General features: G+C 42.0%; 1 protein-coding gene across 1 annotated transcript in view; it reads right to left on the bottom strand.

Annotated features, from left to right (window-relative positions):
- fndc3ba (fibronectin type III domain containing 3Ba) overlaps positions 1-14,315 on the bottom strand; it is a 101,965-nt gene that overhangs the window by 6,995 nt on the left and 80,655 nt on the right. The window contains 3 exon segments of the mRNA XM_034144376.1: positions 1,030-1,196; positions 9,860-10,084; positions 13,048-13,328. Coding sequence (XP_034000267.1) covers positions 1,030-1,196; positions 9,860-10,084; positions 13,048-13,328 — 673 coding nt within the window.

The raw sequence follows: 14,315 nt of genomic DNA, 5'->3' as shown, positions 1-14,315 counted from the left end.
CCCTTAATAGAGTATAAAATGGTACAGATATAATAGCCGCGTTCACACCAGAGTACTTTTCACCGTACTTTTCGCGTTTAGTTCCGTTAGTACCCCTTATGTCGCGTTCACACCAAAAAGAGCACTTAATCTCGGGAACTTTTACCCCCATTTTTAGTGCCTGCTGAGATCGTACTTTCCTGGGGGAAAAAAGTGCCCCAGTTCTGATTGGCTGGGCGAATTGCAAACCACGCCCCGTACAACTCTGAAATGTTTTGTAGAGCCGCCATTTTATTATCCTCGCATTAGCATTATTAGCATTAGCATTCGCCCAGCGCACAAACGCAGAGAGACTAATTTATGGCAACACAAAATAAAACATGGGAGCGGTGGAGATGAGGAGGTGTCGGCGTTCTGGCGATTTACTCGGAAGGCTTCAGTAGAAGCTGCTGGGAGTCCCAGCAGCTTCTACTGAAGCCAGTCCTCAACTCCGGGGACTTCCGGCCGGGGACTCCGGGTGGCAGTATACGCCGTGAAGTTGTTTGCTGCCTGCCAGTAAACCCAAAGCAGAAGAAGAAGAAGTGACGTCAGCGGCTCATTTGCGTAATCTTCCCTCAGGGAAAAGTACTCCGGTGTGAACGCGATCTGTACTAAATGCCCTGGGGTCATAAGTGCCGGGGCTCTGAGTGCCGGCACTAAATACGGCAAAGTACTTGGTGTGAACGCGGCTAATATGGTTGACACAGTCGTCCTCAAGATGTTGAATTGCATTTTACAGAATGAACACAACAATGCTTCAAATGCCTAAATGCCTAAATGCTATGCTAATAAAGTAAGGTTAAATGTCCAAAAAACACAAGATAGGTAAGCATAATCAAATATTTACCTCTTATTCTCAAATGCATGACTACAAACATATATTTTTCCTTTACAAGCCAAACGAAATAACACAACATTTTACAAAAGGTAAGCGGTTAAGCTTAATATATCTTATGCCTCACTTAAACTGTATTTATTTAAGTTGTGTAACAGCTTCCTGGGTGAGTTTACCTTTGAGGGCAGGAGGCACGGACTTGGTGGTGCAGAAGGTGTGTGTGTCGGAGAAAGGACCATCCCCTGCATCACTGCTGGCCTGTATTCTGAAGCTGTGGCTGCTGGACTCAGTCAACCGCTGCATCTTGTAGGTGTGGCTGGGGCCGTGGTAGATCGTCACAAACCTGGACACAACATATAAAGAAGATAAGAAAGTAAATCACAACTCTAAACGGGAAAATCAGTAAATGGAAAATAAGGAGTGAAGGAGAACAATAGGGAGAGACTTGGGGACAAACCTGGCAGCAAGAATAAGTGAGTTAAAGATAAGGGAGACGGTGGAGAGGGAGGTGAAGGTGAGAGGAAGGAGTGATGGTGCTATGAATATATTAGAAGAAGGTAGAGATGAGGTGAGAAGCTCATTTTAGAAACTTGGCTAAGAAGGACAGTGATTGATGATGCATCACACTAGACTGCTCTAATCACAAAATGTGTTTTGGAGATTGACTTCTGGATTGGATAAATGCATTTTAATGTGACTTTCAACAACTCCTCACAGCAGGCATTCTCAGTTAACTGTTACAATTACAAGTTATTGGTGCATGACATGGTTGACCTTACCATATGTACAAAAATCCTGTTCAAATTATAGTCTGTGTTTTATCACCAAGGAATATTTGTACCCCTGAAAAATGGCTTTAACTCTGTCAGTACAGGTTTGGCATAACACACTATGTTGTTGTGAGAAATAGGGAGTTGAGACCTTGAAAAGAAACAAGGATGCTGATGGGAATGGAGGAGTGTGCATTCAAAAAAAGACAGCAGTGATTTATAAGCAAAGAGGGGGAATACTGGCAGGCCATGGTCTCAAATCTAAATAAAATCGAGCACGAAAAATAGTTTTTGGTCGGATGAATGGACAGATTGATGGACTGAAGGAGAGATGATAAGTGAGCAATTGAGCAAGTCAGGGAGAAATGGGGATTTGAATTGAAAAGGGGGGTTACTTATCTTCACTATCACTCAGGAGTCTGAGTGAGGAAGAGTTTTTGGGAGCGAAAAAAGAGAAGATAGGAATCAGTGATGAAAGGAGATTGTAAAAAAAGGGTAAAAAGGAAATAAAAAACAAAGCATGGAGGCAGTTTTCTCTTAAAGGAAAGAGAAGAGAAAGGGAGAAAGGAGCCATGAGAGAGGTCATGGTTTAGTAGTCGGCTATAACTCCAGATGAGCTCTTTATGTGCTGTACAGTGAAGTGGTGCGTTTCTGATATATGATGTTATTAATACTTTGCCTCACTGCCCTATAGTTAACACCCAGCGCGGGGAGAATTAGTTGCATTGTAAATACTGTGCCCGAGCCGCCCTTTTTTCACCCTCAGTCTCAATCACATGGCCAAAAAATGACCGCCCACATAGTAAATACATCAACTTTTTCATCATGATAAGTTACCATCATCAAAACAAATTAACACTCAGCAGAGCACGGACATTAAACACAGACACAGAATCACCAGGCCACAGTTAACGAGATGAACCGCATCCTCGGACCAGAGCCAAAGAGCCCAACAGTCAACACGACCGGAGCAGGACAGAGAGGTCGGAAGCAGACAAGGAGCTGTTATTGTTCACAATGTCGCTTTCTTATATTAGAATTTTGCACTAATATCATAAAATAGATTTGTATTTTTTGAGTCCCCATTTTTCTGATACTTGGATGCTTGTCTTGTTTTAAGAGGACATAATATTAAGCTCATTTCCAGGTTTATATTTGTATTTTGTGTCTCTACTGTGACATGCTTTAAAGGTGGGGTAGGTAATTTTGGAGAAACCGGCTCGAGTGCGCTAGAATTTGAAAATACACAGCCGGAAGAAATCTGCTACTTCCTTACAGAGCCCCTCCTCCAACACACACAAACGCGCACATGACCAATGAGGGCACGAGATAAGTTTGTGCACAGATGGAAGGCTGACAGGCAGGTAGGCCATCCAGTCATTTTAGCCGGGCCGGCTAAAATGATTGGTCGTGCTTTTTACAGTACTACGGCTTCCACAGATGACATTTTTGTATGGATTTTTTGTCAAAGCACTTAAGATATTCATTGCTATCGGGATGTTAAGAGCATTCCATGGAATATAACAAAAAGTGTATCTCGAGCCGGTTTCTCAAACTTACCTACCCCACCTTTAATGTTCAAAAAGCTCTTGTACATACTGCCTGTGCTGCAGCACCTCTTTTGAAACCGTCAGAAAGTCTGAAAGTCTGCTCTGATTGGTTAGCTGGCCGGCTCTGTAGTGATTGGTCAACCACTTACCTGTCATTTTTGGGAAATATTAAAATGATAAATCATTCCACTTCCACTAAGCTCTTAGCAATGCATGAAGCTTAACGATTAACTTTATCCACATGACATTGATAATCTAACCTTAGTTACATCAATTGCATATTTGACTAGAATAAATGTGTTTAAATCATCATTACATTTGCACAGAAATTATATAAAAGTCAGTTTGAATAAAAGCAATTATTTATTATAGCAATTAATACCTTTCTTTATAGAGTAGCTGAATGAATGCTTGTGTGGAATAACAGATTGGTGCACAGAAAGAAAGACATGACTAAATATAAGGATTAAGGGCTGGAGAAATGAGAAACATTAAGGCAGCAATAAAGAAATTAGCCGGTTGAGTGACACATAGGAAGATATAGGGCTCAAGGACAGAAGATAGACAAAGGGTGGACAGACAGACAGACAGTAGTGCATATATGGATTCAAATGTCCTAAGGATGACAGCAACTGCCTTCAGCTTTGCCCCTAAAACACGTCGTTAACACGCATTCATCCTTATTTTGAAGACATTGTCAGAAAGCGTTTGCATTGCACTGCCTGTGTTGCCATGGTGCCCTTACATCCCCAATCCCAAGGCCAGAAGGGCAACAATGGAGTGAGGTAAACGATTGAAAATGTAAAAGCCATGAGCGAGGGAGAACAGAACACGAGCAACAAGTCTGCATACAGACTGATAAGAGCGGACAAAATAAGCTGTGAGAGGAAGCACGAGGAGCAAGGGCAGCTAAGAAAGGGATTCATTATAGGGAGCCTGAGAAAAGTGCTGTTTGTATCATCAAACCGAGAGGGTCAAATCTGAGGTGGGAAATATAAAATGTATGACAGGGGTCGCATATATCTCCAGATGTCCTCCATGGTGGAGTCACCTTTCCTCCGATGAAACAAAATGAATAATAAATGAATCTCCCGTAGACAAAGAGGGAGAGGGAATGAGACAAGGTCGGTGAATGTCAATAACATAAATGGACACTAATGCTATTTGGTTAAAAAATGGCATTGATGTAATTTATTGGCAAAATCTACAATTGCATTTGGAGAAATTGCATCGAGTTATTCAATATGTTTGTTTACGAAGCGATCCAAGATGTTATAATTTCTCTACCTTCCGTATCTCCCTCGATGCATTATTATTAGCTATGAGGCATGTTGTTGCCATGGTGGATTCATCAACAAGAAAACTTCCTGCTAGTTCACTTTAATAGAGTGGTTTGAGAAAGCAAAGGAGGAAGAGGAGGCGCATCGGAAGAAGAGACCTGTAAACCGGCTCAAACCATTCATATGTTGATAACCCTCTGCAAACACACACACAAATAAAAAAATAAAACACATTAATGCAGCCCCTAATACACCTAAACACCGCGTCACAGCCACCAGAAGCTGGAACTGATGAATCATACGTGAAAGCAATTAGGTAGAATCAGTCAGGAATCAAGCATGGTCCTTATGAGGCAATTCAGCCACTTATACTTTATGGAGAGTTTTCTCATGGAGGACATTGTGGTAATGAAGAGAAGGGAGTGTGTATTGGTGTTCCTGGGCTGTGTGGAGATGCTGCCATTGTTTGTGTGGGTCTAACTAAAACACTTAAAATCAAACTTATCTTGTTGGATTGGATTTTACCTCTCCTGTTTTAAATAATTAGCATTTTCTAGCTAGAAATATAACAATCAACAACTGACTTGATCAAAAAGAGGATGGACTCTGAAGGCAGTGGCTTGTGAGAAACGACTTAAAAGTTGTATTTTGTAAAGAGCAAAGAGAGATATAGAAAATCCTGTCCCTGCTGAAAGAAAATTGAGCTTTAATTCTCGATGGTAAAAGTGTATTATCAGAGTCCAAGGAGGGACACGTGTGGAATCGCACAAAATAAATATAGTAAAATGGCAAAAGCAATTTATGCCTATTATCCCTGGACTGAATAACAGCTACTGTGGAACAGAAAACTTGAGTGTTTTTTTGATTATCATCTCAGGGTTTTCTGTACCAAACGTTTTAATCCAGAACATGTAAAACTATTCAAGTGTATACCCCAGCCAGAGCTTTAAGGTCTGCTGACCAGCTGCTGTTGATAGTGCCTAAGACCAGGCTTAAAACCCGAGGGCACCGAGCATTCGTAGCAGCGGGCCCCAGGCTCTGGAACACTCTGCCCCTCCATGTGAGGTCGGCCCAGACCCTAGGGTTTTTTAAATCGACACTTAAAACTCATTTCTTCTCTCTGGCCTTCTAGCCTTCTCTTATCAAGCTCCACTTTTGTGGAATTCGGCTTCCGGTTTGTGTTCGGGCGGCCGATAGCCTATCCGTTTTATTGGTACGCTTATGACCTTCCTTTTTGATAAAGCTTATAGCTGATATAATAATCTAATAAGACTGCATTGACGTAGATACGCTGTGCATCTTCACCTACATTTTTGGTCCTTGCTCTTTCACTTAAATCCTAAAAACTTGGATCGTATATTGAAAAATAAGGTTATTACTACTGCTCATTCTTCTAAATCTTGTCTCTTTCTACTTCTCATACTCTCTACTCCTGTAATCTATTCTTTCTGTCCTCTCTTTATCCAAAACCTTTTCCCTCTCTAACCTCTCGAGGTTTTATTAGAGGGAACTCTAATGACTTCGGGTCGTGGCTGGGTCTGTCTCTGCGGTCCTGCCTGGGTCTCGTCATGCTGCTTCCCTGATGGCTCCCACAGGATTGTTCTTGACATCCTCGTGGATTCATCTTCTTATTATAGACACATGCATTTCCTAACATTCGGTCTACCTACCTACGCTGTAAAACGTATTATCTCTTCGATTTACACACGGCATCTACTGCACGTCTGTCCGTCCTGGGAGAGGGATCCCTCCTCTGTTGCTCTCCCTGAGGTTTCTCCCATTTTTCCCTTTGAAATGTGGGTTTTTCTCCGGAAGTTTTTCCTTGTACGATGTGAGGGTCTAAGGACAGAGGGTGTCGTTTTCTCATACTGATATTCTGAACAAACTGTGCTGTTGTATTAGCTGTATAATGTCTTTACTGTAGGGTATTTTTATTATTTGTACAGCACTTTGGCTCGACCAAAAATCGTTTATAAATGTGCTATATAAATAAAACTTGATTTGATTTGATTTGATAAAGTACAGAAAATTATTATTAAACTTTTTATGCTTTTCTATTTCAATAGAGTCGTGAGCACGTAATTAATTCATAAGCAGAATGAATAACAGGCTGTTCTTTTCACAAGAGTGGCATTCAAAACTGGAATTCATTTGAACTTGAATTTATCATTGTGTGTTTTACCCAGGATTGGTTTTATCAAACATATCATGTACTATAACAATCATATAATCTAAAGGACAGATTTAGTAAAATCAAGAAAGCAATTGTTTTACTTCAATGTAAAGCAAATGCCAAGATATTTCTCAAAGTATCATTGAATCCAAATATGGTGGATGCCGACATATGCTCAAACACAGGAAATAGAAACACACGCACCAGAATACCGTCATACTAATCACTGTGCCAATTAGGAAAGACTGAATAAAACTCTCTGAACGGTCACAGCTGTTCTCAGTTGGCCGGCAGGAGTGTGTTTGTGTGCGTGTGCGTGTGCGTGTGTGTGTGTGTGTGTGTGTGTGTGAGAGGTTAACAGATCGCAGCCTGCCGGATCGGTCCCATCTGTTGCCCGCTGCACTCTGGATCATTACAGAGGTGCCAAGGTACATGGGTGCCAACCCGATGCCAGCCAAGCCTTAATTCAAACCCTGATAGCCGGCCAACCAGAATGGAGGAGCGCTGGACGGTGGGAGGGGGTAATCTGACAGGGGGGCAGACAAGCAGGGAAATATAAGTAGCTCTGCTTTCTGTTGTTTCTGCTACCCTCTTCTTGGCTCCTTTAAAGGTCACCTGTTATGCAAAATCCACTTGTTCATGTCTTGTATACATAACCATGTGTCCCCTCTGTGGAAAGAATTCTGAAAGTCTCAGGAAAAAAGATTCTTTCTTTTTGTCCTGATCCATTTATATAAAAACCTGTCTGAAAATGAGCTGATCAGATTTTGGCTACTTTATGATGTCATAACGATTTTTTGGCTTCTGTAACCATTAGCCAATCAGCAACCAAGGTAACCCCCCCCCCCCACCTTATCACCTGAATCTCCTCCAAGAGCACCATTGTGTTCTTTTTAACCAAATATATACCTCATTCACACCAATGGTGTTTCAGGGCCGGTTCGGAGCTGGAGCTTGAAAAGCACCGGGTTTTCTTGTTCACACCGCAGCGGAGCCGCCTCTTAGCTCCGGAATCCGGTTCGTTTCAAGCACCAAAAAATTGTCCGGCTAGAGCAAAAGCACCGCATACGTCACGCTTACGTCGAGGCGGGGGCAGGGGCGGGATCAACTCCTGAACAACAACAAAAAGCCCGCGTTTTATCCAGTTTGTACACAACGATGGAGAAACGTAACAAGCAGCAGTGGTCCACTGAAGAGACCAGCTACCTACTGGGAATCTGGTCTTCCGAAGAGGTACAGAGGAAGCTGGAGCACAATCGGCCATTGTTGTTGTTGTTGTCGGTGTGAGCTGTGAGGGGTTTCCGCGCGGTTTGGCTTTATGAAGCAGGCACGCAAACGGTTACGTCATGACGCAAACGATGACGCAGCACCAGTCGGACTCTGGGCGGTGTGAAAAGAGCCGGAGCTAAACCGAAGAACCGGTTCTGAACCTGAAAAGCTCTAGCACGGAGCTTGAACCGGAGTTGCGTTGGTGTGAATGAGGTATCAGAGGGGCGTGGGGAGGGGCTCCTTATTTTCATCTAAAGTAACAGACAGAGAATCAGCACTTTGGAAACAGGGCTGAAACAGAGGGGATTATGGGATGCTGCAATGATCTGATTGGTGTTTGGAGCCAAACACTTCAGAGCCATGCTTTGTATATATCTGAGACCTGTAATATATTGATGAAAAACAGTATAATAGGGGACCTTTTAAGTCATTTCTTCTTGGATGTTATAAAAGACTGGCCCTCTTCCAATTATGTTTTGCACTCTGTCAGCCATCATGTTCCCCTTCCCTCCTCCTCCGTCTGATAATTCTGTCTCCCTGTTTCTCTCTTTGTCACACCGGTCTGACCAGTCAGTTAAATAGAGCCTTGATTGTTGGAGGCTGGCTGCAGAAGCCATGGACGTGCCTACTCCCTGGTACATCTGGTTACTGCATATATAAAGAGACAGAGGAACAGAAACGCACACACATATAACACCTACACACACTTCCATGCAGACAAGGTCCATCGTTTTCTCTCAAGGTGCTCATGTTCTGCCCTTCTTGTGTGTGTATTGACCTTCTGGGTCCTGCTTTGCTGTATTGACTGGCAGTGGGTTGAAGAGACTGAGAAATGGGTTGCGGACGGTTTAGAAAACACAACCTCACACAGTTTCAATATCCGAGACGTAGATAAGGATCCATATGTGAAACTAATATTCTCTGGTCTCTACAGAAGTGTGTGTATTGTTGCCGAGCGCCTCTTTAGACAAAAAACTCTTACAAACCTAAGAAAAAAAGTGATATTGATTTCAACCGTCTCAACACTAATAATAGTACAGCATGTTCTCATGGGGATAGCTTCATCTTGTGGATTTTACCACACACTGACGCGCAAGCAGTGTGAAAAAGGCGCTTCACTTTGCAGCCGTTTTATTCTCGTAAAGACTTACTGTGGGGGAAACTTCTGGAGCAACGCAGGGGAGTCACCGACTCAAAAGGACACACGAGGAGAGCTGGAGCTTTGATGTCAAACACTGATGGTTTAGTTGGAGCTTCGGCCGGAGAATTCACAAGACATGTCACTGGCCACGAGTTGACCACACGGTTGAAATGCCACAATCAATTCTGAAGAACTCTACCCCAGACCCATGTATTTAGATAGTTCAGAGAGAATAATCAACATTCTTCAATAGATAGACTAAACAGCTGAGGGACACTGAATCTGTTGTCGCTTATGGCTCGAGGTCATCTACACCCCGAGAAGGATGTGTTCCAGGTGTCCCACAACAATAACTATCTCTGACTGAGAGTTGCCCGGTCATAAACTGGTAACATCAACAACTTGCTAGGGCATCCTCTCCTTATGGGAGATAACGGCTGCTCAAGGTTGGTCAGCTGCGTCAGAGGGCGAAGGAGGACATATTCCCCAACACTTACAATTCAGTAGAGCTGAGGGTGTAGGCAGGAGCCGCTGTAAATGACTTCGAGGCAAATGTGATGAGGTGTGAACGGATATTGTGAAATGTAGATTGGATTTCTACTTCAAGATTCTTGAAATGTAGGGAAGGACAAAACGAGAAAAAGACAGAAAAAGTACAAGAGGCGCTTGATGATTCACATTATTATCATATGTGTGACATTAACTGGTCAGTATCAGCAATATCGTTATATACCGACACCTCTTTTTTTGACGTTTTATCTTTCTTTCTGTCTTGAGGTAAACAATTAGGTAAGAGTGGTATAGATCAGTGTGTTCACTCCACCTGTGGTTCTTGTCCTCCATCTGTAGTGTGTAGAGCATGTCGTTGGCGAGCAGGGCGCGGGTGTGTGTGTTGCTGGCGTTCTCGCCCCACTTCAGCTTCAGGCTCTGAGGGCCAGAGGCTGAGCACTCAAGAGGGGGCGGAGCTGGAGGGAGGGGGCGTGTCCTCACCAGCAGGGTTGGACTCAAAGGACTGGAGCCAATGGCATTCACCGCCTGGATATGTACACTGAAGGAGAGAGAGACACAGAGTGATTATTACAGAATTAAAATATACTGGACATTTTACATTCATATTCTATTTGATTGAATAATCCATTCTTGCACAATTATATCCTGCATTATATTTGTTACTGGAGATTTGTATTTCCACATGTATATTTTCCACATGTATATATATATATATATTTTTAAAAAATGATTATAATATATATATATTTTTACTTTTAACGCTATTTTATTTCAATTTCAAATTCTGAAATATATTGGACTGTTTATTTCTGTGTCTTAATTTCTCTTATGTACATTGCCTTGTGTTTTTTATGCTGCTGCAATGCAAACATTTCCCAAATACCTATCTATCTATCTATCTATCTATCTATCTATCTATCTATACATTTGCGGTATCAATCGGATACTACTTGAAACTTTGAAAAAATGTCTTGTTTTCATGTTGAGTTGCAGATATTATGTTCATAAGCAGGACAAACATGTACACACACAGTTAATGTGTATACTATATAACCTGTGAGTGTGTTTGCAGACCTATTTTTCTAATGGTGGAACAATTTCCAGTGAAGAGGCGGATCTCGCATGTCAGCTTTGACCTTAGATACGTCTGTGATCCCTTTGCCCATTACCTTTCCCCCATTATAATTCAATGTTCTCTCCAGGATGAGACTTCAGTATCTCTGCACTGGTTGACCTACTTGTTTCCTTCATCAACAATATAGTGGTATTCATGGGAAAAAAAGCAATCACTGCCGAACTGTGTTTCAAAAGAAAAGGTTTTCCAAAGGATGGGAAGCTATTTCTTCCCCTTTGTCAAAACCAGAAATCCAATCCAGGACTATTTCAGATTAATAAGACATGCTACAGTGGTTTCTGTGCAATGTGATTAAAAAGACAATTCTGAGAATGCATGCATTTTAAATTGTACACCTTCCTCTAAAATACAAACATCCCCACAAACACAAACAAGGACACACAGATCTACTGCTAATTAAAAAAGCACTTGCAGGAATTGATTTCGTTTTTTTCCCTGCCTTTCTTCTAGGAATCCCCCTCCTTTTTTCTCTCAATGTCTGAACACCTGATTAGCATCCCTATCAGAGGCTAGCGAGCATCCATCGTCTGACATTCAATCGCCGATTCTATGTAACTGTAACCTTTCATTATAATTCATGCCGCAGAGAGAGGAGTGATGAGACGTTCATCCATCTGCTAGATCATCAAGCACATAGATGAAAGATGGAGAAGAAGGAAAAGGGTGACGGATAAAGGATCTTAGTGTTTCATGATAAGGGATTACATTTAGCTATGTAAGGGATTTACATATCAAAGTTCAGAGGACATGTTTTTGTTTCCTGTTCTAATGACATGAAAAGAACTATGGGGAAATAAGCAAAAGGTCCATTTATTTTGCACCCTGGTCCATTTATTTTGCACCCTGAACCTCCTTAGCCACTCATTGTATATCCAAGTTAATGACGGCTCGCTAACTGACTAAAAAGTAAATGCGACATTTATTTTGCAAGAGGGAAACAAAGTGTATAATTTAATGACAACGCTGCATTGAATACTTATTCGAAATTTCATATTTGGTCGGTTTACGGGTGCGTCTTTTTTAAGGCTTCTTAAAAACCTTTTAACATTATTAATATACTGAGACGGTACTGAGCAGAGAAGAGTAATGATGTCTGTAAACCTTGTATTTCGAAAAAGCTATTAGTGAAGAGAAATAAGGGGGAGAGTCACCTGGAGTTAACATTATTTATCAACAAAAATAAATGTAAACTTGCACTAAAGCACACAAAGCCCCACAGAGCAAACAACAGCCACTGCGGTCCTTCCCGAAGTTATTCGCATCACTGAAATAGGAAAATATTATTTGAAGTACTCTATTGCTGTGAACAAACTACCCCAATTACCGTCATTGTTATTGTTGCACACAAAAACACTCACAGGTAGACTCATGCACACACACAGTGTTCTGTATCTGAGGCAGCCATTATGCTGGTGAGCAGGGGGACATTGGGAAAAAACAACCTCAGTATGAAAACAACGGTGTGACCTCATCACCAGCCTACGAGGACCCCCCCCTCTCTCCTCAATTCAAAGAACTCACTACACATGTGCGTGCGTGCACACACACACACACACACACACACACACACACACACACACACACACACACACACACACACACACACACACACACACACACACACACACACACACACACACACACACACACACACACACACACACACACACACACACACACACACACACACACACACACACACACACACACACACACACACACACACACACACACACACACACACACACACACACACACACACAGACACAGACACAGAGACAGAATGGCCTATGAAGGCATGACAGCCTTAGCTGGGGATTCAGAATACTAAGTAGTTGTTTACTGTCGCTCGAGTTTACAATTTTTTTTAACTTTTTTTCCCCGTTTTTTATTTTTGTAAAAAAAAATCTCGCACAGTCGATGATTATAATTTGGATCCTCTGCAGCAGAGCAGCTGGTGCAGAGGATCTTCCCTTACCACCATCTGACATTTGTGTCCCCAAACATCATACAGGCTATCCATATAGCCACTAAATACTACTAGACTACCTGAGCCTTAAAATTCCAGGTCCAGGACAAGACGTACTGTAGTAATGTTTGTAAGTTAGATAACACAAATAATTAGCAGGTTAAGCTTATCCAAGCGACTTTTTTAGGAAGGAACAAATGCTCTGACATCTGATGTTTATGGACATCTGCCCACCTATTAATGTCAACGGTAGTATATCTGGGTTTTATCTGCAGCTCTTGTAAGTCAGAATGTCAACCCATGATTTGTTGACCATCGCCTTTTATAAATTGCACTTTGTATCCGATTAAACCTCTGTTTTCACGTCCGCCCTGTTGTAACCATTGTATGCCAGTACCTGTACTCGCTGTCCGGCTGCAGGTCTGTGACCAGGTGACTTGTCCCTGACTCCACAGCGATGGTTTGGTCGTCCAGGGTGATGACGTAGGAGCTGATCTCCGCCCCGTTGCTGTTTGGCTCGTCCCACTTCAGGTGGAGGCAGGTAGACGGGGAATGGCCCGACTCCAAGGGGGTGGGGAGGTCCAGGAGGACGAGGGAGGGGACCGGGTCGGGATTGGTTGCCGGGGTCCGGAAACTCACCTGCTCGCTGTAAGGACCGGCTCCGGCCTGATTCACCGCCTGAGAAGGAGACAAAAACGCAGAGAGGGTGAGAGATGAACGGGGTGGAGGGATTGGAGGACAGAAAAGAGATGAAGAGAAGGTTACAAAGAAGAGGCAACATCCAACACGGAGTAGGTTGAAAAGAGAAATTAGTCAAAGGTGAAACAGACAAAGAGAGGGATATAAATTCAAATTAGACGTGAAAGCATGTTTAGTAAGTTACTCATACTTGCCATGTAAAATACATTAATATTCAGCAGCCTCTGTCAAATGTCCTTCAATTGCTTTTGCTATATAATAGTCTACTTGCCTCAGGAACCCAAACCCAATCATACAAACCCTTTTAAAATATAGAATGTAAAAGCTGCATGCCTGTTCCGTGTAACAACCAGGACAAAACTGGCTGTCTGTCAGGAGCGATGGATTTGTTGGATAGGTAAGAAATAAAAAATGCAATACAATCGAAGAACATGAGGAACAATTATTTTTTAGTATGAAAATGTACTGAAGCCACTCTCCAAAAATACATTCATGTGAGTGAACATCAAGGATGAGAAGGCTTCAACATGTACTATAAGACTTGACTTATTACATTTTCTTGGCAGTTAACTCTCTCCTTTGATGGTCAGACAATAAAAAGTCATATTTCTGATTTATCTTCACTTGTCAAATATGTTTTTGGCAGGGTTTACATTTTAGATTTATTTATGTGATTGGATTTTTTTAACGTTTTTTTTCATTACAAAATGTGTACATCAAGCTATACAGATTTTCCAATGCTACAGTACGTGAACCTGCGCCATTAAATCATTCAGGTAGAGGACATAAGAGAGTCAAACAGAGTTCAAATAAGTCGATGGCTATAATGTGGTCTGTTTGTGCAAATCTCTTAAGAGTCACATGCGGTATGCCCAATTTTTTTATATAAACGCACATTTGGGTGACCTTTTAGACCATAAGTGAGCCCATGTCGAAGTGAGCGATAAACCAGGCTGTTATTACATT

The sequence above is a fragment of the Trematomus bernacchii genome, unplaced genomic scaffold (assembly GCF_902827165.1).
Source record: "Trematomus bernacchii unplaced genomic scaffold, fTreBer1.1, whole genome shotgun sequence".
NCBI classification, from domain to species: domain Eukaryota; kingdom Metazoa; phylum Chordata; class Actinopteri; order Perciformes; family Nototheniidae; genus Trematomus; species Trematomus bernacchii.
Note: the sequence above shows the minus strand (reverse complement) of the source record. Positions and strands in the feature narration are given on the sequence as shown.